At 45.4% G+C, this 26,739-nt stretch overlaps 1 protein-coding gene across 3 annotated transcripts in view; it reads right to left on the bottom strand.

Moving 5' to 3' along the window:
• LOC137422356 (uncharacterized) overlaps nucleotides 1–26,739 on the bottom strand; it is a 162,073-nt gene that overhangs the window by 18,433 nt on the left and 116,901 nt on the right. For all 3 annotated transcript variants that reach the window (XR_013622685.1, XM_078773426.1, XM_068109106.2), the window contains exons 10-12: nucleotides 2,941–3,021; nucleotides 2,701–2,803; nucleotides 1,797–1,904 (exon numbers count right to left, since the gene is read on the bottom strand). Coding sequence is in view for 2 of the 3 variants with exons in the window: in XM_078773426.1 (XP_078629552.1) it covers nucleotides 1,797–1,904; nucleotides 2,701–2,803; nucleotides 2,941–3,021 (292 nt within the window). In the remaining variant the exon portion in view is untranslated. The remainder of the gene's footprint in view (nucleotides 1–1,796; nucleotides 1,905–2,700; nucleotides 2,804–2,940; nucleotides 3,022–26,739) is intronic.

The following is a 26,739-nucleotide window of genomic DNA, read 5'->3' as shown; positions in this document are numbered from 1 at the left end:
CTCTTCATAACATTGACAAAACAAAACACTTCCAAAATGTGTTTTAAAATGTCCTACTCTGCTTGTACTCCATCAGGAACGACCCATTCATTCTTCTTCTTTATCAAAATCTCTTCCTTTTCTCTTTGACGGCTTATTTCCAAAAATCCCTTCATCCTAAATGCTTCGTTCATCTCGCCTCTTCTTTCGCTGACATCCGAATTTTCTTCCATGTCTTCAACCAAAAACATTCTCACAACCACCCCACCCATGAAGTCTGTCACATGTTATCCAGTCTGGGAATCCTGAGGCATCCAATCTGCTGAGGTTGTGTGCACTGGACAATAATTCCCCTTTCACGTCCATTCATGGTGTCAAACCCCTCCATGACACTGCTCGTCCTGCCCGTTCTCAGCTTCAACCTCATCCTGCCTCCTCTCTGCCTCCTCTGCTACTCCGCCTCCCAGGTTCACTCCTGCCCCTCCCCCTCCCAGGTTCACTCCCTCCACACACCCTCCCTGCTTCCTCCTGCCCCGCACCCTTTCCACATCCCCACATCCTATCAGCATCTCCTTCACCCCCACCCCCCCCTGTCCCGTACTGTGTGGACCTCGAGCATCTCAAGTCACCACTCAAACCTAACAGATCTCTCAATCCAGGCCACTGCCAATAATCTTGACATCATCTGTTTAACAGAATCCTTCCTCCCACAGGACATCCCTGACTCCTTCGTGTCTCTCCTTTGCTAATGTATGCTTTGAATTGATCGATCTGAACCCTGTCCTGATGATGGAGTTGCACTGTACATCAGGAACTCAATTTCTCAATCTCCGTGTTCTGCTCTTACACCTACCAAACCGCAGGAGTACCTCTGGCTGTGACTTTCCCTCCGCTCCCACCTCATGTTTGTCTGTATGTTGTACTGTCCTCCGAACAGTGACAACTCCATCTACATCTCTCTCAGATGACATAGACAAACTTTTAACCACTCATTCCAACTCTCTCGTCCTCATATGTGGTGAGTTATATTGTCTCCAAGCAAATAGACTGGGTGTTGGTGTGGAACATAATGCCATGTGGTCAAGCTCACCGTTACCAAGTTCATCGAGTGTCAGGTATGGCAGTACAAATTTTGCTTGGAAGACTTTTCTTCGGAGGTTTTCATGAACTCATGATTGTCGGAGGGTTTTGTTTTAGCCCCACCTGTTCCTGAAGGGATGGGTGAGGTGTGTGTGTGTGTGTGTGTGTGTGTTAATATGCGACTTCCCACTCAAAGATTTGCCACGGTGACAGTAGCACTCTCCACAAATTAATTTGCATATCACAGTCTGGTGAGAGCCTAAAATGGGAAATTACCTAAAATTGGGGGACTGATCATAAAAAGTGCTATTGTTCCACCGTGGTAAAGCATACACGGTATTCAAATAGGAATACCAGTAAATAAAAGTTGACCTTCTGTACTATTGCGTCATATTCATCGTTTGAGCTTAAATCTAAATTTCTTGAGTACATATCAATAATAACAAATTTGACGTCACTGTTCCAAAATATTTATATAAAGGGCATGCACTGTATAACCAAGACCGGAAAGATTGTTTGGGGATGGGTTGGGGGGACATCATGCCCCACATTACTCTTCTACATTGGTAGAAATGTGCTGGATGTAGACGATCTTATTCCCCAACCATTTCCACTTTTCATTTTCACATCATTTTCCTGATTCCCAATGACGATCTAACTTGATACACCAATATTGTATCGTCATTCCTTTCTCACAATTATCATTTATCACACGTCTATATTTTGAAGAAACTTACCCCCGGATCTGCTGTATTCCATTGGCATCGTTCAGAATGCTTATCTGTGCTTCCAGTGAAGCTATCTTCACTGCCAAGTACAAGGAGGAAACTAGAAGGGCCATGGTTCTACAAAAAGAAAAACAAGATTAACTTGCCATTGTTAAGGTGAGGCTCTGGTCACCTGCACGTTGCTCTAATATGACAGCTCGGTATATGTGTATACAAACAACATTATTGTTTTCATACTATTTATCTAGTTAGGACAAACCATGGTTGCCCCAGGGTGAAAGAAAGTTTATGGTTGCCCCAAGGTGCCCACTTCAAGGTATGTTGTCCTGTATTTAAATCAAACTACCATCCCAGTGTCACAAACCTTATGCTGGAAAAAGTATGCATGTTTGACATGTCCTGGAGCAATTTAATATGATTGAAGTGTTAGACATGACTGCCAACATGTTAATACATATTATGACGGTGTTAGACGTGACCTGCACTAATTTAGTGCTATTGCGGTGTTAGACATGTCCTGCACAAACCTAAAACAACCCATTGGTGCTAATGTAATGAACTATTGACGCATCGGCCTGCACCTGGAGGAAAACAAACAAAAGGGAGAATTGCTTTGCAATACATTGTCCCCGAACAATTGCAATGAATGTTCTTGTTCTAAGCAAAAAGGACACAACTCCGTGAATATTTGGTGAAACGCACCGAAACTCACACTGTTTTATAGCTTTTCATAATAAAGCCATGCACCAAGTTTCAGTTGAATATGTTAGAGGGAATAGAAAGAAAGTACAGAAAACCACAGGTGGGAAGGATGGACGGACAGAGATGCAGAGCAAACCTATGGTCCCCCTGGGTAGGGGACTAATTAGCAAGGAAGCATGAAATACAGTTTGAAGGAAGTGTTCATGCTTACATCAGGATGCATATGAGGATGATACTGATGATTGGGTGGTTATCACATATAGTCTGAAGTCGAAGCACCTTCCAAGTGTTTTCTCGAATCCCCTGTATGTATTCTGCAGTGAGAAAAAGTGGGGTGGAGGACACAAAATTAATGGAATGATTGTTTTCCTTCCTTGCTTGCAATGCAAAGAAAGCAATTTATCAGTCTTGTTATAGATTAACAAGATGGCCGTAATGACAAAGCACTCACCGCTTAAAGGGGGACCAAGTGGAATGTCTGTTAAGTTTTCTTTTTTCTTCGTTTCATGTTTGACCCTGGCAGACGGCGCATCTACAGCAACATTCAAATGAAATGACGTCAGTCACGTGTCATGTCTAATTATATTGAGGGAGATTCAAGGCAATGAACAAGAGGACAGTGTCTGGGGAGTTAATCTCCAGGATGATCGGGTCTTTGATCGCACTTTGAGTCAACACTAGGAGTGAATATAAATACAGTGCCATCAGAAAGTATTCACATCCCTTGACTTTTTCACACATTGTTGTGTTACAGCCTCAATTTAAAATGGATTGAATTGTGATTTTTTTCTTTTTGCCACTGTAATACACATAATACTCCATAGTGTCAAACTGGAAATGTTTTCAGACAATTTTATCAAATAATTAAAAATGAAATACAGAAATATCAAATTTACATAAGTATTCAACCCCATGAGTCAATACTTTGTAATAGCACCTTTATTAGTATGTATATGCATATATGTTTACCATTGTAGAATAATAGCACTTTTTATGTTCAATAGCACTTAGCAGGAGCACTTCCAACCCCCATTTTAGGTAAGCATAAGTATTGGAAAAAATGACTGACAGGTGTTTCTTGGTGCATTGATTGTTCACAGTAAAATAATTATGGATATCTAGTCTTGCTTTTAGCCTTTGCTTTTGCCTGGGAATCTGCCTTTGGAGTCAGTAGGCATAAACCAACATGAAGACCAGAGAACTGTCAATGAAATAAAAGTAAGCAATTTGGAAGCTCAAAGAATAGAATAATTTGAACTTCTGAACAACAATTGGGTGTAGCAAATACAAAAATTTTGAATATCTTGAAAAAGAAAGAAACCACGAATGTACTCAGCAATAAACAATGCCCAGGTCAGCCAAAGAAAACAACTACAGATGACAGAAAATAGGGGCAATAACCCTGGGCGCTCACCTGGTAGAATAAAGCAGTATACCACACCGAATAAAGGTATCGTCATGTGACTACCCCGTGGTGAACACCGCAGGGTGCCACAGATGACCAAACGAGCTTACATTCCGAGGCGTTCAATTCAATATGACGGTATTCGTTATACGCGTGGGGAGGGAGTGGGGGAGAAGCCGTAAGCGCTTACCTTTACGGATCCCACTGGCAGTCTTCACACCTGAATAAATTAACTCAAACAACACGACAGTAAAATGTACAAAAATAAACAGGTTTAATGAAAGAAATGCCGGTAACAAAGAAAAAGCACGATAAACTAAATTCCTAATTGGAGCGCTCCCACATATAGACTCGAATACAAACAAAGGATAAAATAACTGAAACGAAATATGTGTTATTTTGTAGCACTTATCTCAAATTGGCTCGTGTATCTCGTCAGGAATCGTCAAAGATCGTCTTCGGCCTTGGCAGGAAACGCACATTCGTTGGCACGCAGCGCGTGGGTGGGAAAAACCAGGCCTCCGTGCACAGTTCCCTCTTCCAGCCACGCTTATTTTGTCGTCCCTGCATGGGAAACCGCAGCTCTCTGTCCGCGGCTCTTTCTCCTCACGACCACTACCAAGATGTCCTCCTCACGACCACTAGTAAGATCTCTGAACACGGCCGTTTGCGATGAATACTCTTTGCGCAAGAGTGCAAATTGCGACTGTTCACCACCGGTTCCAAAACGAGAAGGGCGAGAGAACGTCAATGTTTAGAGAGCCAAAATGCGACCGTTCGCTAACAAAGTCCAGAACAAGAAGAAATGAGAAGCTGTCGGCACACGACAATCCACCACCAGACCCAAACTGAGAAGGAAAAATGTCCGCCATTCCAAGAATTTTGTACGCGCGGCTCTGAAGTCATCCGTGCCTGCATCACCTATCCCCTAGTCCCTTCTTACCAGTTCTCTGTGCCAATCAAATCCCAGCCAATCACTGCTCCTGTGAGCGTGGCTAATGGCCCTGCCTGTCATGTGTGCTCACCAAGTCGGTGTTATCCACTGTAATGCTTCATTGCTGGTTTCCGGTTGGTTTTTTAATTAGTGTGTTTAATGGGTGATCTCTGGCTAGGTGTCTAGTGCGGTGTCATAAGGAACAGAGGAATAAATTACAGAGGCAATTACAGACCGAATCAATGACCCATAATCCCTTGCTAATTAACAAGCCCCACCCCTCTGATGGGGACGAACATACAAGCTTACCCGACATCCGGTCTAAACAAATTCCCTACTTATGATATATCGAGGTTTTTTCTCCTTCACGATGGTCGGAGCACACTAATCGATACACCCTTCCTGGACTAAGGTATCCCTACCCCCACAAACATAACAGTATTTTAAACAGTATTATGGTATTTTAAACCAATTTTAATGGTCGCTAAAAGACAAAGCAGCATGTAGAATCATACTAATGTAATTATAAGACTTTAAACAAACGAGAGAAAAAATTGAGGGGGCAACCTCCCCTCCCCATGCCCCCACTCCGTAGACCCACATAGACCCTGATTTTTCGAAAGGCTTCAAGAAACTTTGGTACATCACGGGTGATGAAGGTTGTGGTCAAGTTTCATTGAAATGGTGTGTATGGTTTCTGAGAAGAAAGCAAAGACCAATTTTGGGGAGGCAACACCACCATAGACCACCTCAGGCCACGATTTTTAGCTCACCTGCAACCTAGTTCTGGGGAGGTTATGCGATGGCTCATTGACCTCAGTCCGTAAACACTTGCAACTTCTTCTACGAAATCGCTGAAGGGATTGTGAACAAAATTGGCACAATGATATTTGGTATGTTGCAACTCAAGTTTGTTCACGGCATTATTTTAAAAATCGGGGTCTAAGGGGTCTACCGGTAGTCAAAGTGGATCCAGGTTTGACACCCCTAAAATAGGAATTTGCTTTTTCCTCTGAAATACACACAATTTGGATGAAATTGACCACAACCTTCATCACCCATGATGCACCGAAGTTTTTCACGGCACTAAGCCGGTCTGGCCACTCTGCCATAAAGCCCAGATCGATGGAGTGTTGCAGTGATGGTTGTCCTCCTGGAAGTTTCCCCCATCTCCACACAGGATCTCTGGAGCTCAGCCAGTGACCATCGGGTTCTTGGTCACCTCTCTTACCAAGGCCCTTCTCCCCCGATTGCTCAGTTTGGCCGGGCGACCAGCTCTAGGAAGAGTCCTGGTTGTTCCAAACTTCTTCCATTTAAGAATTATGGAGGCCACTCTGCTCTTGGGAACCTTCAATGCAGCAGAATTTTTTTTGTAGGCTTCCCCAGATCTGTGCCTCGACACAATCCTGTCTCTGATCTCTGCAGACAGTTCCTTCGACCTCATGGCTTGGTTTTTGCTCTGATATGCATTGTCAGCTGTGAGACCTTAAATAGACAGGTGTGTGCCTTTCAAAATCATGTCCAATCAATTGAATTTACCACAGGTGGACTCCAATCAAGGTGTAGAAACATCTCATCGATGATCAAGAGAAATGGGAGGCACCTGAGCTAAATTTCAAGTGTCACAGCAAAAGGTCTGAATACTTATGTCAATGTGATATTTCAGTTTTTTCTTTTTAATAAATTTGCAAAACTTTCCACAATCCTGTTTCCTCTGTGTCATTATGGGGGTATTGAGTGTGGATTGATGAGGGAAAAAATGAATTTAAACGATTTCAGCATAAGGCTGCAACATAAAATGCAAAAAAAGTGAAGGGGTCTGAATACTTTCTGAATGCACTGTATATATACTGTCTGTATATATATATATGTATATAGATATATACAGTCACATGAAAAAGTAAGTACACCCCATGTAAAGTTTTGACTTTTTCAACATATTTCACCATACAGCTATTTGATCTTCATTTCAACAATATTGATAGATAAAGGTGATATAATATAACAAATATCATGAATCATTTACATTTTGTAGTCCATGGTATAATTTAAATAAACATAAATGCAAATTTCGTATGTGGAAAAAGTAAGTACACCCCTACATTTATCATTACTTAAAATACCTAAAATTAGAATCAGGTGCACCAGCTCAAGTGCAAATGATTAGAACATTGTTAGAGAGGATCTTGGAGGAACCTGTCTTATTTAAACCTCAGACATTTAGTTTGGTTTGCTCTTTGTTGTTGAAGTGTGTGGCATCACCATGCCGAGATCAAAAGAGCTCTCTGAGGCCTTCAGAAAGAAGGTTATAGATGCCTACGAGTCTGGCAAGAGATTTAAAAAGATCTCCAAACAATTTGAAATCAATCATTCGACTGTCCAGAAGATCATCTACAAGTGGAGAAGATTCCAAACAACTGCCAACTTGTTCCGGCCAGGCCGCCCCAGCAAGTTCAGCCCTAGAGCAGACCGCAAGATGCTGAAAGAAGTCTCTAAGAACCCCAGAATGTCATCACGCGACCTACTGGTAGCTCTTGCCACTGTTGATGTCAAAGTGCACGAGTCTACCATATGAAAGAGGCTGCACAAATTTGATCTGCATGGGAGGTGTGCTAGGAGGAAACCTTTGCTGTCCAGAAAGAACTTCAGGGCAAGACTAAAGTTTGCCAATGAACACCTAGGCCAAGACCAGCACTTCTGGAACAATGTGCTCTGGACAGATGAGTCAAAGGTAGAGATATTTGGCCACAGTACCAGAAGACATGTTTGGCGAAAACCAAAGACAGCATTTGACCACAAGAACCTGATACCAACTGTTAAGCATGGTGGTGGAAATATTATGGTTTGGGGCAGCTTTACTGCATCAGGGCCTGGGCAGCTCACCATCATAGAATCCACGATGAATTCTTCATTGTACCAGAGGGTGCTTGAGGATAATGTGAGGCCATCTGTCGGAAAGTTGAAGCTCAACCGAAGGTGGACCTTGCAACATGACAATGACCCTAAACACACCAGTAAATCCACCAAGGAATGGCTGAAAAGAAAGAAATGGAGGGTTCTGGAATGGCCAAGTCAAAGCCCGGATCTAAATCCCATCGAGATGTTGTGGGGGGATTTGAAACGAGCTGTGCATGCAAGAAACCGCTCAAACATCGCACAGCTGAAAGAATTCTGCACAGAGGAGTGGGCAAGAATTTCTCCCAGTCGATGTCAGAGACTGGTAGATAGTTATAAGAAACGCCTACTTGAGGTTGTTTCTGCCAAAGGGGGCAATACCACCTATTAGAGCCAAGGGTGTACTTACTTTTTCCACATGCGAAATTTGCATTTATGATTATTTAAATTATACAATGAACTATCAAATGTAAATGTTTCATGATATTTGTTATATTATATCACCTTTATCTCTCAATATTGTTGAAATGAAGATCAAATAGCTGTATGTTGAAATATGTTGAAAAAGTCAAAACTTTACATGGGGTGTACTTACTTTTTCACGTGACTGTACATCACCCATTTGATTGTGTTGATGGCACAGATTGTTAAAGTAGCTTGTTTACAGCCAGGAGTGTTAATTTTATTGTGGTCGAGCACTGTGTTGAACCATCAATGCCTATATTATTCATATTGAAAAGAAAAAAAAAGATATTTGTTTAAGTTTTGTAAACGGTCATTAATACAAAAAAACTAGGTAGTATTCATAGAATACTTTCCACACACAGTCAACTTGGTGCCAGCCAACTCTTCTGTTTTTAAGGGATTTTCATCCAATATGGCTGCCAGACCACGTGACTGATTACATCATAAATTTTATTCTCCAATATAATTTTTGCGTAGTCATGCTCAATAAATTTCAAACTCATCGAACTAAGTGTTGTACTTGTCTGATTATGACATCATAATAAGGCACCAATGACATCATCATTAACAACACTTAATCCTCATTTGGAGTTCTTTCCAGTGAGCCATATTTAGAATTTTTCCATGTAGCGGTTTCAGAGATATAGAGGTCCAAATTTTTTGGTTTTTCCAAGATGGCGCTCGTCCCATGTGACCTATGACGTCATAATTATCACTACATTTTTTACATGAGTAGACACATACTATCATGAAAATGTTGTGTCAATCGCACCAACAGTTGCCGATAAAATGAATAAAGGAATTTAAACAACATGGTGCCAGTATCACGTGACCTATTTTGTCATAATTATCACTAAAAAATTGTCCATGAGTAGACACATGCTATGGTGAAAATGTCGTCTCAATTGGAACAACGGTTGCTGAGAAAATGAAGTTATAAAATCCAGACACACACGTATGACATGCGTATGTACTGTACACATACGTACAACACCAATTACTTAACCCCATTTTTTGCTTCGAGACCGCAGAGTAAGAAAGGAAATAATCGTTCAAAACTATCAGTTTCCAATGGTTTTACTTTTGGAGAAAAGGAAGATCAGTTAAGTTCTTCCCAACAGAATGCAACCACACCTGAGCAGTTACCAACACACGCTGAGCCCGTTGAGACTTTTCCCCCAAGCTGATGCTGAGCAGCCTGTGGTATGGTGAATTTTTTTTACCATAACAGTCAAAATAACAGGATTTCAATTAATTTACCCCTTCTCGAATCCCCAATGAATCTGATTGTTGGCGTGACAAAATGGTGGTAATACGAGACAAGTCGATGCTTAAAATATAAATAAACTAGCAGAAGTACCCGGCATTGCCGGGCGGGAGAGGAGGGGAAGGGGAAGAGGAGGGGAGGGGAGGGGAACGGGGGGGAGTGGGGAGGGGGAGGGGGAAGGGGGGGGGGAGGAGGAGGGGAGGGGGAAGAGGAGGGGAGGGGAACTGGGGGGAGGGGGGGAGGGGAAGGGGGGAGGGGAGGGTGTGGGGGTGCCCGGGGGAAGAAGGACCCCTCCCCCCTTCACCTCCCCCTCCCCCCCCTCCCCCCATCCCCCTCCCCCCTCCCCTCCTCTTCCCCCTCCCCTCCTCCTCCCCCTTAACACCAGGGGGGTTGACTCAGCCTGTCATCCTACCGAGGTCGGCAAATTGAGTACCAGTTCACTGGTAATTCCCTGTGTGCCGCAAGAGGTGCCTAACAGGGTTGGCGGCACGAACCCGGAAGTCGGAACTCATTGTCGTCAAATAAATGTAGCATATGTTTCACTCTCTGTCACATGCCGTTGGTCCCATGTCAATCGGATGAAGTTGAAAAATTAACATTACGAAGTTTCTCTGGGACGTACTGATTCCGAATAATGAAGTTGAAAAATTAACGTTCCGAAATACGCTAATTACGCTAACAGAAGCGCTGGCGCTGCGAAGCGCTAGAGGGAGCGCTGCGCTCCCTCCCTTCGATTCCCTCCCTCTTCTGCTAGCGTTTCTGCGCTAATACGCTAATTTTAAAACCCGAAGTTTTTTTAAATTTAAGGTGTGCTGTAGTTGCTCTGAGACGTACTGTTACGGATTTATGTGAATTACTATTCAGGTCTTTGCTTATTAATGTGTAGTCGATTAAAGGTTGTTGTGATTAAAGGGTCAGGAGCCCTTCTGGGGAAAAGGAGACCGGAAACGGAAGAAGAAAAGACACGAGGTCCGGGAGAAGCGGCGATCTTCTTCCTCTTCCTCGCCGAGCTCCGACGGGAGCGGTATCGATATTGAGCAGCGTGGGGAACGCTGCGTTTGAAAGCCCGTCTGGCGAGGGGAGTTACCTAGGCGGGGTAATTACCCATTTACACGTCAAGTCGCCGTGGGTTCGTGCACGGAACCAAGCGTCCGGCACAGTTCGCCTCACTGTCTACAAGGACGCGTACGGGTCGCACCTTGGGCCTCGCGCGCGTTGCAAGCTGCGCTTGGTTTTGCCCCGTTGCTTGGCAAGGAGGTGTGCGCTGCAGCAGCTGTCCCCGGTACGAGACGTGCACGTTTGGAGCACGTCCGCCCGGGGTTCGTTCAACCACCCGTGTGCGGAGAAGAGAGACATTGTGAGGGACAGTGACCCAAATGGTCGTGAGTGGGGAAAGGGGGGGACACATATGTAAGATGGCCATCTTTGTAATATTGATTGTTGATTGTTGATGGTTGTGGATTCCTTGGGGGAATATATTATTGATTACTCCGAATCCTTGGTGTGGGGTTTCTTATTGACGAATTCATATTGATTGCGTTACGAAAGCGTATAAATCATAGATCTTTCTGGCGGAGTTCCTCTCACGGTCCGGGGGTCACCGAGACCAGGTAGTCACCGGGAGGACCACGTAACAGAATTGGGGGCTCGTCCAAATTATAATTTGCGGATTCGCAATTGGGTCTACGTCCGGGATCTATAAAATTTTCTAAATTTTAGTCCGGGAAAGAATTCCCAAGAGTGGGAACTTTGCCAACGTTCCTAAAATTGTTTTGCTCTGTCGACAAAACAACAACAACAACAACAAAAAAACCAAAAAAAAAACCAATGGCAATAATAGTAATACTGTTGCTTTTCTTGGTTGGAAATTTCTTGGGTGAAGCTTAACAGGTGTTAACGATAGTCACCATGGCGTTTGTTGCACAAAACTTTGCGGTAACACCTAGTGAGGCACAGTTCCGAGCGTTACTAAAAGCGGACCTCTTGAAATTGGCCAAACATTTTAACTTGGAGGTCCGAACTAATTTGAGGAAGGCAGAGTTGCAGACCACGGTGATACAGTCTATGGTGGGATTAGGAACATGGGACGAGTTAGCCTGGGAGTGGCTACCCGAAGAACCAGAAGACGTTGAGCTCCGGAAACTGGAGTTGCAATTACGGAGCCAGGAACGGATCAAAGAAGAAGAAAGGAAAGCAGAAAAGGAAAGAGCAGAAGAGGAAAGGAAAGCAGAAGAGAGGAGAGAAGAGAAACAAGCAGAGGAAAGGAGAGTGGAACGAGAACTCCAGGAAAGGTTAAAAGAAGAAGAAAGGAAAGCAGAAAAGGAAAGAGCAGAAGAAGAAAGGAAAGCAGAAAAGGAAAGAGCAGAAGAAGAAAGGAAAGCAGAAAGGAAAGAGCAGAAGAAGAAAGGAAAGCAGAAGAGAGGAGAGAAGAGAAACAAGCAGAGGAAAGGAGAGTGGAACGAGAACTCCAGGAAAGGTTAGAAGGGAGAAAAGCAGAGGAGAGGAGAGCTGCCAGGGAACTCGAAGCAGAGGAGAGAAAAGCCGAAAGGGAGTTGAAGGAACGTGATCTGGCGCTTCAGCAAGAAATTAAATTCAAGGAGCTGGATTTAATGAGAGAACGGGGAGAGGTACCACCCTTGCTGACGGGGTCGACACCTAGCCAGAACACCTAGGAGGTGGGCAGACATGTGAGGCTGGTTCCACCCTTCAGTGAAAAGGAAGTCACTCAATTTTTTCCACACTTTGAGAAAGTGGCTCGACAGTTAAACTGGCCGGAGGAGGCCTGGACCATACTAGTGCAAAGTGTGCTGGTGGGTAAAGCTCAAGAGATTTATTCGGCGTTACCAATGGACCAATGTGCAGATTATGAGGTATTGAAGAAGCATATCCTCAAAGCCTATGAGTTGGTTCCGGAAGCTTACCGGCAAAAATTCAGGAATGCCAGGAAGAGGGAGAGTGAGACCCATGTGGAGTTTGCTAGAGTGAAAGAAAACATGTTTGATCGGTGGTGTGAGTCAAAAGGAGTCGGGAATGACTTCGAAGCATTGCGTGACCTGATGCTGGTGGAGGAATTTCAACAGTGTGTCCACGAGGACATCAAAGTGTACCTGCAGGAAAAGAAAGTACCGAAGTTGTGGGACGCAGCCACCATGGCAGATGATTATGCCTTAACACACCGGATAGGGGTCCACGAACCTAACTCCTCGCCTAGATCTCCGCAGGGGAGGTGTGGAACAGCAGGTGCGGAGAACGACAATACATGGCGGCGGCCTCGAGATGATTATGGGGACAACGCTGATACCCGAACGGTTCGAAATCAGGGGGCTACGGGCCCAAGACAAACTTATTTTTCGGGGGGGCCGAGGCAGACCACGAGTTTTTCCTCCGGGCCTACTTGCGCTTTTTGCAAGAAACCTGGACACTTGATGTCCAGTTGTTACCTCATGAAAAGGGAAAACCCAGAGCGGAGTCCGACTATTACCACTCCGAATGCGATGACAAGCGTAAGAAATCGCCCACAGAAGAGTTACCAACCATTTATTTATGAGGGGTTGGTCTCACTCAAGGGAGACTTGACTAACCCAAGACCGGTTAGGGTTTTGAGGGACACAGGAGCCCATCAATCCTTAATGCTTGAAGGCATTTTGCCATTGTCAAAGAGTACCGCAACTGGTGATAGTGTTCGGTTACAAGGGATCGGTGGCTGTGTTAGTGCCCCACTTCATGTCATCCATTTGGAAGCCGATTTGGTGTCAGGACCGGTCACCGTCGGTTTACAAGCCATGCTTCCTGTAGAGGGAGTATCTGTGATTATCGGGAATGATGTGGCCGGGGGGCAAATTTATGGTAACCCGAGGGTGGATAAAGAGCCCCGCAGGGGAAATAACACCACCCCAGCTCGGGATGGCGATAAAAGTTCCAAGTTATTTGTAGGGGGACTGAACTTCAACACAGAGGAAGAAGTTCTGACCTCTGTCTTCAACAGATATGGGCCGCTGGTGGAAGTGCGGGTGGTAAAAGACAGGGAAACGCAACGGTCAAGAGGGTTCGGCTTTGTCATGTTTGCAAGCACAAGAGACGCCAGAGAGGCAGAGAAGAATTGGAATGGTAAGGATTTGGAGGGTCGGACCATAACAGTAGGGAAGGCATTTCGTAGGCGTCGAGAGGTCTACAGAAGAGGACAACTTGGCGGTAGTTTTGGGGTTGGCAGCAGCCGATATTACTATGGAGGCTCCCAGAGTTACGGCACCTCCCGAAAGAATGAATGTCAGAGCACTGGCCGAGAAGGAGACCGCCAGTCAGGTAACGGCTGGGACAAGGGGTCCCACCGTAACTGGTAGGAGTCTGGAGAAGTTGAAGCACTATATACGGTGGAGCCGCCGAGCCGGGGCTCCTACACGGACTAACCGTGAACGCCACATTCTTAAAGGCGTCCAGGTAGTGAACTTTCCTGCACGGACTAACCGTGAACTCTACGTTCTTAAAGGCGTCCATGTAATGAACTTTCCTCCCCGGACTAACCGTGAACTCCACATTCCTTAAGGCGTCCATGTAGGGAATACTCAGCTGGGCCTCCCGAAAAAGTGCTATCGAGAGGTTTAACTTTGGGGCTTTGGTCCCCACCTCTTAACCGTCATTCAAGAGAAACTAGAAGTGGTTGACGCTTGGTCCAGAGTGAATTAATCTAGGGGTTTTGGTGAAATTTTGTTGCTTTATTTTTAAGTGATAATTGTGCCCGGGGGGAACTGATGATTTGGGGGTGTGAGTTATCTGGTTTGTTTATCCAAGTTGGCCGGCAAAGAAAGTTTTCGCTGGGTTCAAACTTTCTTTCTTGAAGGGGGGGAGTGTTATGGATTTATGTGAATTACTATTCAGGTCTTTGCTTATTAATGTGTAGTCGATTAAAGGTTGTTGTGATTAAAGGGTCAGGAGCCCTTCTGGGGAAAAGGAGACCGGAAACGGAAGAAGAAAAGACACGAGGTCCGGGAGAAGCGGCGATCTTCTTCCTCTTCCTCGCCGAGCTCCGACGGGAGCGGTATCGATATTGAGCAGCGTGGGGAACGCTGCGTTTGAAAGCCCGTCTGGCGAGGGGAGTTATCTGGGCGGGGTAATTACCCATTTACACGTCAAGTCGCCGTGGGTTCGTGCACGGAACCAAGCGTCCGGCACAGTTCGCCTCACCGTCTACAAGGACGCGTACGGGTCGCACCTTGGGCCTCGTGCGCGTTGCAAGCCGCGCTTGGTTTTGCCCCGTTGCTTGGCAAGGAGGTGTGCGCTGCAGCAGCTGTCCCCGGTACGAGACGTGCACGTTTGGAGCACGTCCGCCCGGGGTTCGTTCAACCGCCCGTGTGCGGAGAAGAGAGACATTGTGAGGGACAGTGACCCAAATGGTCGTGAGTGGGGAAAGGGGGGGACACATATGTAAGATGGCCATCTTTGTAATATTGATTGTTGATTGTTGATGGTTGTGGATTCCTTGGGGGAATATATTATTGATTACTCCGGATCCTTGGTGTGGGGTTTCTTATTGACTGGAATTCATATTGATTGCGTTACGAAAGCGTATAAATCATAGATCTTTCTGGCGGAGTTCCTCTCACGGTCCGGGGGTCACCGAGACCAGGTAGTCACCGGGAGGACCACGTAACACGTACTCATTCCGAATATGCCTTTGGTTTTTCTCTGCAATGAGTAGTTCTCGAGTTATAAGAGGACAAACAAACAAACATACTTTACTGCTTTATATATATACTAGCAGAAGTACCCGGCATTGCCGGGCGGGGGAAGGGAGGGGGAAGGGGAGGGGAGGGGAACGGGGGGAGAGGGAGCCCCTTGGTAAAGCGAGCGATTTTTTTTTTCATAGCGTCATGGCGTCATAGCGTTCATAGCGTTTCATAGCGTCATAGCGATTTTTTTTTTCATAGCGTCATATCGTTCATAGCGGTCATAGCTTCATAGCGTCATAGCGTCATATCGTTCATAGCGTTCATAGCGTCATCGCGTTCATAGCGTTTCATAGCGTCATAGCGATTTTTTTTTTCATAGCGTCATATCGTTCATAGCGGTCATAGCTTCATAGCGTCATAGCGTCATATCGTTCATAGTGTTCATAGCGTCATCGCGTTCATAGCGTTTCATAGCGTCATAGCGATTTTTTTTCCATAGCGTCATATCGTTCATAGCTTCATAGCGTTTCATAGCGTCATAGCGTCATAGTGTCATAGCGTCATAGCGTCATATCGTTCATAGCGTCATCGCGTTCATAGCGTTTCATAGCGTCATAGCGATTTTTTTTTCATAGCGTCATAGCGTTCATAGCGTCATCACGTGATCGCTCTGAGCGAATCAGCGCCCACCTACCCTGATTCCGTTGATTCCGTGCGCTGAAATGCGCTGAGGTAAATATGAATAAAAAATATGGATCGTGAAATATTTTGAGTTCGGCCATGTTCGTCCCAGGCTCAATGGCCATGTCTATGCCAAATATCAAGCACGTAAGCCTCTCCGTTTAGGAGTCTATCAGTAACATTACACACACACACACACACACACACACACACACACACACACACACACACACACACACACACACACACACACACAAACTGTGTTTTATATACTAGGGCATGCCCGTACTATATATATGCCCGTACTATATATCTATCTAAAATTATATCCCCCCCCCCTCTATTTACATGAAATGGTTTGGTTCATTCGCAACGCCAAAGCGAACGGCGAACGGCTTGCGAGTACAGTGACAATCCCCCCCCTCTATTTACATGAATGGTTTGGTCCATTCGCAACGACCACAGAACCCCCCCCTCATGCAATGGTTTGGTCCAAAGCGAACGGCTTCCGGAGTTTGGTAAAGCAATCGCCATCGCGTGCACAAACGCGCAGGAAAGCGAATGAATCGCAAATTCGTTTTTATTAGTGATACGAATTGAATTGGGAGAAATTGGGAGATGAATGAATTGGGAGAAATAATGCGCATAAGAAATCGAATTACGTACCGTAATGGCGGTCAGCTCGTAACGCGCTCAGCTCCGCTCGTCTCACATCGGCCACGCCTACGCAACAAAGCGTTCTGTGATTGGATGCCGGAAAGCGTGCTGCCGGACAGTCGTCACTGTCCGGAAGTTCGCAAATCGCAGTTAGGATGAATCGTTTTAATTTAATCGCAGTTTGAATTCGTTTTAAAACATAGTTTAACGGCAACATAGTTTTCCAACGTGAAATAAATGAATACGCTGTCAAATGTGCCGTCCGAGGCAGAGTCTGATCGCCACGTTCGGCACACGTGATAGCTCGCTGCTCTCTGATTGGTTGAAGCGTTTTTTGGACATATCTCGGTAAGTAATTGTCCGATTAATATGAAACCTTGAAAAGGCACATCCTCGGGTCCCCAGCAATATACCTGGCAAGTTTCAAGTATATCGGACCCGTGGTTGTCGAGAAACAGCGGTCACAGACAAACACACAGACAGACACACACACAGAGATTACTGGAATTATAGATAGATATATAGTATTGTAGGAGGAGGTGGTGGTCGATTCCAAGGGATCTGAGTGATATATAGTATTGTAGGAGGGGGTGGTGGTCGATTCCAAGGGATCTGGGTGATATTTAGTATTGCAGGAGGAGGTGGTGGTCGATTCCAAGGGATCTGAGTGATATATAGTATTGTAGGAGGAGGTGGTGGTCGATTCCAAGGGATCTGGGTGATATTTAGTATTGTAGGAGGGGGTGGTGGTCGATTCCAAGGGATCTGGGTGATATTTAGTATTGCAGGAGGAGGTGGTGGTCGATTCCAAGGGATCTGAGTGATATATAGTATTGTAGGAGGAGGTGGTGGTCGATTCCAAGGGATCTGAGTGATATATAGTATTGTAGGAGGGGGTGGTGGTCGATTCCAAGGGATCTGGGTGATATTTAGTATTGCAGGAGGAGGTGGTGGTCGATTCCAAGGGATCTGAGTGATATATAGTATTGTAGGAGGAGGTGGTGGTCGATTCCAAGGGATCTGGGTGATCTTTAGTATTGTAGGAGGGGGTGGTGGTCGATTCCAAGGGATCTGGGTGATATTTAGTATTGCAGGAGGAGGTGGTGGTCGATTCCAAGGGATCTGAGTGATATATAGTATTGTAGGAGGAGGTGGTGGTCGATTCCAAGGGATCTGAGTGATATATAGTATTGTAGGAGGAGGTGGTGGTCGATTCCAAGGGATCTGGGTGATATTTAGTATTGCAGGAGGAGGTGGTGGTCGATTCCAAGGGATCTGGGTGATATTTAGTATTGTAGGAGGGGGTGGTGGTCGATTCCAAGGGATCTGGGTGATATTTAGTATTGTAGGAGGGGGTGGTGGTCGATTCCAAGGGATCTGGGTGATATTTAGTATTGTAGGAGGGGGTGGTGGTCGATTGTGAGGGATCTGAGTGATATTTAGTATTGTAGGAGGGGGTGGTGGTCGATTGTGAGGGATCTGAGTGATATTTAGTATTGTAGGAGGTGGTGGTGGTCGATTGTGAGGGATCTGATTGATATTTAGTATTGCAGGAGGAGGAGGTGGTGGTCGATTCCAAGGGATCTGGGTGATATTTAGTATTGTAGGAGGGGGTGGTGGTCGATTGTGAGGGATCTAAGTGATATTTAGTATTGCAGGAGGAGGAGGTGGTGGTGGTCGATTGTGAGGGATCTGAGTGATATATATAGATAGTCGCGCGGCAAGGAACATCACGTGATCGCTCTGAGCGATCGATTGCAACTCTGCGTCATGTCGTGGGCGTGGCCAACGTGGCCTCATGCTCCCAGGTGATTGGCTAACTCGAGCTCGAGAGAGCCATAATGCGCTACGTTATGGCAAAAAATATGAATCTATCTAAAGATGAAAGGGAAAAAAACCTATGTGGTGTGAATGGCAATGTTCGTCGCTTAAATGTGAAAAAAGGCAATTGCTTTTCGCTCTGAAATACGTGCTAACACGTAACTGAGTTAATGGCGGCAGGGAACATCACGTGATCGCTCTGAGCGAATCGGCGCGCTGCTCTGCGACCGGTCAGATTCCGGTCATAATATTTCGCGCTGAGATAAAAATATGGTAAAAGCATATTATGAAATAAATTTTTAGGTCAGCCATGTTCGTCCCAGGCTCAATGGCCATGTCTGTGCCAAATATCAAGTACGTGAGCCTCTCCGTTTAGGAGTCTATCGGTAACATTACATACACACACACACACGCACACACAAACTGTGTTTTATATATACGTATATAGATTACCTGTGCAAGATATGGTAAACACGAATACCGAACACAAAAACACAAGACAACCGCCTTATTTTACCCTTCGGCTCCACATACACACACACACACACCACACAGACACACACACACACACACAAAAAAAACGCGCGCACACATACACACACACACACACACACACCACACAGACACACACACACACACACATACACACACACACATAACACACATACACACACACACACACACAAAATGCGCGCACACACATACATACACACACATACATACACACACACACACACACACACACACACACACACACACACACAATAACACACATAACACACAGACACACACACACACACACACACACACATATCACACAGACACACATACACACACACACACAAAACGCACACACACACACACACACACACAAACATACATAACACACACACACACAAACCACACACACACACCACACACGCACACACACACACAAAAACACAAGACAACCGTCTTATTTTCACCCTCAGCTCCACACACACACACACACACATAATACACAGACACACACATAATACACAGACACAAACACACACAATACACACACACACACACACACAAAAACACAAGACAACCGCCTTATTTTCCCCTTCAGCTCCATATATACACACACACACACACACACACACACACACACACACACACACACAAAAAACACAAGACAACCGCGTTATTTTCCCCTTCGGCTACATACACACACACACACACACACACACACACACACACACACACACACACACACACACACACACACACACACACACAACAAGAACTAGGCAAGATAGAGGGAAAGGCACAAACTGAAGAGCATGAAGCTGACAAGCTCCAGCTTTGTGCTCTTCAGAACATGCACAATGCTGCGTCATCACCAAGGGAAGAGTGAGAGTCAGAGTGTGAGCCCATCGGGTCAGAGTGTGGGCCCATCGGGTCAGAGTGTGGGCCAGAGTCAGAGTGAGCCAGTGGCTGGAAGTGGAGTGGTGGTCAGGGCGCTAGTGGATCCAAGCTTGAGATTGTGAGCTGGTCCAAGAGAGCATCAGACTCAATTAGACAGAGGACTAATCGAGATAGAGACTCAGCATGTTTACTGTTGGGGCCAGGGTTTTACACCCAACCCCATTGTGTCACAAGTCTCAGCCTTCCGAAGCTCACCAATCACAGAGCACAATGGTCTCTGCCGCCAGGAGTTGCACCAATGAGACCCCAGTGATTCCACCAATCACAGTCCTAGGCCCTCTGGAATCCCCACCCTGAGGGTCCCCACAAGTTTCCGCCCCGAGTGGATCTAGCAATCAGGCCTTAGGAATTCCTGCCCTGAGGGTCCATGAGTGTTTCCGTTGTGGACAGCAGAGGAGGAGTTTATGTCCCTCTGTAGGTGTGAGAGGGTGTGCTCCGTGTCACCCTATACTGCACGATTCAGCAGTTTGGTTCCACAGAGGGGAAAATAGACAGGATGCATTTACCTTTAGCTCTCTCTAAATCAGACAAACCCCACTCCCTCTTCCACGCCTGGCGAGCTCCAGTGCTGAAGTCCCCTTTCCCTCAACACACCTTAAAACAGGTAAGAATTCCCCACCTACATGAACATACATGGCGTAATCGGCCTTAATCGAAGTATTACCAATTTCCACCAAATGTATAAATGTAACAGTTTTCTCTACAGATATAAACGGCAACAAAGATGAATGCTTTCAGTGATGGCCGAGTGTCCTTTTTCTCACGACATTAACCCCAATAAAAATATGGGATATTAATAGGGGAGGGAGGAGGTGCCATGCAGCAGGTAATTCATTCCACGCATTCATGGTTTTTGAAACTGGAGAGCACAACTGTGGCCATGACAGGTGCCACCACCTGCCCTCGTAAATGGCAGTTTACAGATGTGAATCATGCCATTTCCGTTCAGTGTGCATTCGTTTGAGAGATGAGAACATTTTTACCTGCGCCACCAAAGGTGGGCGGAGGTTATGTTTTCACCCCTATCTGTTTCTCTGTCCGTTTGTCTATGAACAAAATATCGAAAAAAAAAAAGTTATGGACGGATTCGGACGAAATTTGGCAGAGATGTAGCGCATGCGACAAGGACGAAATGATTCGATTTTGGTGAAGATCCGGATTCGGATCCGGCTACTAGAATTTTGAAAGTGATTCTTCACCATTGGGAGATTGGGCCAAAAACGATGCATAGCAGGATATCTTAAAAAGTTATGGATGGATTTGGACAAATCTGGGTGGACCGGTTGGGTGTCTGACAAGGACTAATCGATTCGATTTTGGTGAAGATCTGAGTGTGGATTCGGATATGAGAATTATTTAATTTTTTTAAGTGATTCTTCACCATTGGGAGATCGGGCCAAAAACGATGCATAGCAGGATATCTCAAAAAGTTATGGATGGATTTGGACAAAACCTGTTGGACAAGTTGTGTGTGTGTGGCAAGGAAGAATCGATTCGATTTTGGTGAAGATCTGGATCCGGATCCGGCTAGTATAATTTTTTAAGTGATTCTTCACCATCGAGTGATGTGGCCAACCAGGTGGAGGTATGCTCTCTTCTGCGTGCCGTTCTAGTTTCTGCAGTTTCCATCGTAATCGACAGTAATTTATAGATTAAGGATTTGGAAACGCTCTGCGAGCTGCGACCCTCCCACAGGTCTGCAGAAGTGTTCCACAACTCAGTAAGCTTGTAAAGCGCTCGCCAAGTGGCTCCCCTCATTTTAAACACTCAATCAAGCACTCGAAAGAAACGGTTTATAAGGAACGGTTGGCTTGGCAAGCGATACCAAGCTTATTGCTGATGGCAAATACATGATGTTCCAAAACTTGGTTGTTGTTAAGGACGCGTAGACTGCCTGGAAACGGCAAAGCCACGCCCCTCGCTGACTGCGTTGAAATCGTTAAGCCACGCCCCTCGCTCAGTTGTGTTCGTAATGAGTCGAAATCGATGAAATAGTGAAAGTTATAAACGTCCAATTAAATTAATTGCTTAACTGTGAGTTGTGTCGTCCTTTAAAAGAAGCAAATATTATTTGTAAACAGAGGTGGTTTGATCGAGAGGAAGGAACGAGGTCAGAATACCTTCGAAGTGTTAAATGGCTGATTTGAGTTGTGGTTTCAACAACTTTTGAGGCTGTTTGAAGATGATTAAAGGAAAGTTATTCCAATATTTCCTTTTGGAGAATTACTCAGATAAATCCGCAATGAGCGAAACTAGAGTGAGCTCGATGTGACGCTGAACGGAGGGATGGAGACGGTACAGAGAGGGAAAGAAAGCACAAATGTTGGGATGGATCAGAAGTGCATGTCCTCTACGAGGTCCGCCTCTCCGGTATATAAAGCAAGCAATTCCATCACTTGATTCGGGCAGTGAACGGTCACGACCTCGTTGTCTCTTGTTGGCCTGTTTGTTTTCCATGTGAGGTTGTGAACGGTCTGCCCCCTCTCAGGCTCGTGTAGTAGTGGAGACCTGGGAGTATAGACAGGATTTCCTTCATCCTTCCCATGGGCCTTACCTCTCCCCCCTCCTCCCCTCCTCTTGCCCCCCCCAAACATTCATAAAAATGAAACCTCATGGAGGTGCTAAGAATCTCGTCACCATGAACCCCACATTGACTGGTTCTCGTCGCCATGAACCCCACATTGACGTGGTTCTCAGTCAATGTGGGGTTCATGGTGCTGAGAACCACGCCAATGTGGGGTTCATGGTGCTGAGAACCACGCCAATGTGGGGTTCATGGTGCTGAGAACCACGTCAATGTGGGGTTCATGGTGACGAGAACCACGTCAATGTGGGGTTCATGGTGCTGAGAACCACGCCAATGTGGGGTTCATGGTGCTGAGAACCACGCCAATGTGGGGTTCATGGTGCTGAGAACCACGTCAATGTGGGGTTCATGCTGCTGAGAACCACCTCAATGTGGGGTTCATGGTGCTGAGAACCACGCCAATGTGGGGTTCATGGTGCTGAGAACCACACCAATGTGGGGTTCATGGTGACGAGAACCACGTCAATGTGGGGTTCATGGAGCCGAGAACCACGTCAATGTGGGGTTCATGGTGACAAGATTCTTAGCACCTCCATGAGGTTTCATTTTTATGAATGTTTGGGGGGGGGGGAAGAGGAGGGGAGGGAGGGGGAGAGGTAAGGCCCATGGGAAGGATGAGGGAAATCCTGGCTATACTCCCAGGTCTCTACTACTACATGAGCCTGAGAGGGGGCGGACCGTTCACAACCTCACATGGAAAACAAACAGGCCAACAAGAGACAACGAGGTCGTGACCGTTCACTGCCCGAATCAAGTGATGGAATTGCCTGCTTTATATACCGGAGAGGCGGACCTCGTAGAGGACATGCACTTCTGATCCATCCCAACATTTGTGCTTTCTTTCCCTCTCTGTACCGTCTCCATCCCTCCATTCAGCGTCACATCGAGCTCACTCTAGTTTCGCTCATTGCGGATTTATCTGAGTAATTCTCCAAAAGGAAATATTGGAATAACTTTCCTTTAATCATCTTCAAACAGCCTCAAAAGTTGTTGAAACCACAACTCAAATCAGCCATTTAACACTTCGAAGGTATTCTGACCTCGTTCCTTCCTCTCGATCAAACCACCTCTGTTTACAAATAATATTTGCTTCTTTTAAAGGACGACACAACTCACAGTTAAGCAATTAATTTAATTGGACGTTTATAACTTTCACCATTTCATCGATTTCGACTCATTACGAACACAACTGAGCGAGGGGCGTGGCTTAACGATTTCAACGCAGTCAGCGAGGGGCGTGGCTTTGCCGTTTCCAGGCAGTCTACGCGCCCTTAACAACAACCAAGTTTTGGAACATCATGTATTTGCCATCAGCAATAAGCTTGGTACTTGCCAAGCCAACCGTTCCTTATAAACCGTTTCTTTGGAGTGCTTGCTTGGGTGTTTAAAATCAGAGGAGCTACTTGGCGAGCGCTTTACAAGCTTATTACCTTCGCAAAAGCGGAAGGTTATGTTTTTTACCTTCGCAAAAGCGGAAGGTTATGTTTTGATCGCTGTGTATTTATTTGTATGTCTGTGTGTGTGTGTGTGTGTGTATGTTATTCGCATAACTCAAAATGTATTCAACCGATTCGCATGAAATTTGGTGGGATGATAGGTTATTATCCGGGAACCATTTGATTAGATTTTGGAATCGATCGGGTCAAAGGTCAAGGTCAAGGTCATGAAAAGGTCAAAATCGTCTTTTTACCATAGCGCGGTCAATTTGTGTCCAATTTGTATGAAACTAATGCCAAAATGCTTTGCTACACAGATCTTGTAGTCTTTTATTTTGGCAACAAAAGTAGCTGCGGCGAAGGTATGCGCTCTACCGAGTGCCCGTTCTAGTTGAGTTATGGAACACTTATGCAGACCTGTGGGAGGGTTGCAGCTGGCAGAGCCGTTCCAACTCCTTAATCTATAAACCAAGCTATCGATTACGATGGAAACTGCAGAACCTAGAACAACTCAGTAGAGAGCGTACCTCCACCTGATTGGCCATATCACTCAATGGTGAAGAATCACTTAAAAAATTATTCACCAAATCCGAATCTGCACCAAAATTGAATTGATTCTTCCTTGTCACACACATAACCTGTCCAACAATTTTCGTCCAAATCCGTCTACAACTTTTTGAGATATTTTCTTCACAAACGGACAGACAAACGGACAGACAGACAGGGGTGAAAACATAACCTCCATCCACCTTTGGGGGTGGAGGCAATAACAATTTTAAAAAGTCGCACAGCAGATGTGTGATTATTTTTACGAGCAACGGTACACGTCCTATGGGCGGGGCTTCAATTGGGAGGCCCAAATGAAAAGGCAAAATATCAGAAATTGAAGGCTTTTTTATTTTAAACGATTTTTTTAAACATCCATTAAATCATATCGCACGCAAATCTTTACTATAATTCAACAAATGTCAGTCTGTCTGTCTGTCTGTTCGAACGTACCGTAAAAACTGCTGAACCGATCGCAAATATATTTTGGGTGAGTAATCCTGGGATCCCCAGGAGTAAAATAGGCTATTTCGTTTTCCCAATTTCAGCTTTGGTCTCCAGCATTCTCAGGTTTGGACTCCCGCATAACATTCGCGTTTGCATAACGTTTATTGTTCTCATTGTTACGACTAGAGAGATACCCGTGCTACGCACGGGGGCAGAAGCAAACAGTCAATGCAGATACGGCGAATGCTAAAGCATGAAACCAATAAATTCCACATTCCTGTAGCACCTTCAGTCGCACATCATGGACATTAAGTCGTACATCATGGACATCAGACATGGACAGGAAGTTCGTGAATGACTTCCATGAAAAACGTACCCGTTCGCAAACAAACGGGTACGTTCACGCATAGAAACATCGATCGTGGGTCCGTGGCGAATCTGCTTATGGCGATCCACGAAGTTCACGTTCAGAAAGCAGAAACCATCACGGCATGTCGTCATTCACTTGAACTCGATATCTCTTTTTTCATTCCAAACAACATATCTCCAATCACAAATTAATCACGAAATAAACTTTTAACAACATTGTTTATGTTTCCTTCATTGTAAAAAGTACCAAATCAACAGTTAAAAGGATTTCGAGCCGATAGCTGTTACGGCCTTGGCAAGATCGATGGAGACAGCGATCTGTTAGCGTATTCACCGCCCAAATAGCTATGTGGAATTCTCTCATTTAGAGATTAAACCCATGTCCTTATAAACTATCCATGGATATCCGTGCCCTTATAAACTACCCGTGTCCTATATAAACTGTCCTATGTTTGAACTTTCGCCGAGGTCATTATTTACTTTTAATTATGTATATATACGAATCGAAAAGAAGATAATTGGTTTTGGGTCGTCCTTTCCGCATTTCGTGGGATTGTGATTTGGAGAAACGGCCGTGATGGCGGGGAGGGGGATGGAATTCTCTCAAGCAGGGATTCAACCCGTGTCCTTATAAAAGGACTTTATCCAAGGTCACCGAGTCCGATCGAGTCCGTGCTTCGTCACAATGAGAACAATGAACGTTATGCGAACACGAATGTTATGCGGGAGTCCAAACCTGAGAATGCTGGAGACTAAAGCTGAAATTGGGAAAACTAAATAGCCTATTTTACTCCTGGAGATCCCAGGATTATCCACCCAAAATATCTTTGCAATCGGTTCAGCAGTTTTTACGGTACCTTCGAACAGACAGACAGACAGACGGACGGACATTTGGTGAATTATAGTAGGATGTTGCTTTCCCGGGTGCTGCGCGATCGGTGCAGCCGTTTGTGCCGCACCCGGGAAAGCAACATGTCTCCATTGATCGCTAACAGATCGCTGTCTCCATCGATCTTGCCAAGGCCGTAACAGCTATCCGCTCAAAATCCTTTGAACTGTTGATTTGGTACAGTTACACGTATCGGGAATTTGGTACACGTATCGGGAGTACATACGACATAGCGATTGTGAACATGATTATCGATCACGATTCACGATCACGATCATCACGATCATAGTGTATCGATCACGATTTGAAACATGATGGAATAATATTGTTACGGTTCTCCGCCGCCCCTCTTACCAAGGGGGGATTAATCCCCTTGTTCTTTCTGGGCTTGGCGGAACCGAGAGACTTGAAACGCCTCTCTGGACAAATGCAAGGTAGGGTTTCGGGACCAAGTCTCACTCGGACCTAAATCCCTGCGCCACCATGGAAGCGGGGAAGCAAGCCTCACATGAGCCACGTGTGATTTGGGTACACCGAGCGGATTGAGTACCACGTGGTCCATGCAGTTATTAGTAGTGGAACCCGATTCGAGCGGTTTTATTCGTACCACGCTTAGTCAATGAGGAAATCACGAGAACGATCGAATGGAAAAGGAAGAACACAGGTTTAATTATTATTCCCACACGTATGTACAATGAGTGGTACGCAGAGACACAGAGCAGCACTTAAT

The sequence above is a fragment of the Myxine glutinosa genome, chromosome 2 (assembly GCF_964187855.1).
Source record: "Myxine glutinosa chromosome 2, kmMyxGlut1.1, whole genome shotgun sequence".
Lineage (NCBI taxonomy): Eukaryota > Metazoa > Chordata > Myxini > Myxiniformes > Myxinidae > Myxine > Myxine glutinosa.
This window is presented reverse-complemented; position numbering and strand designations above follow the sequence as displayed.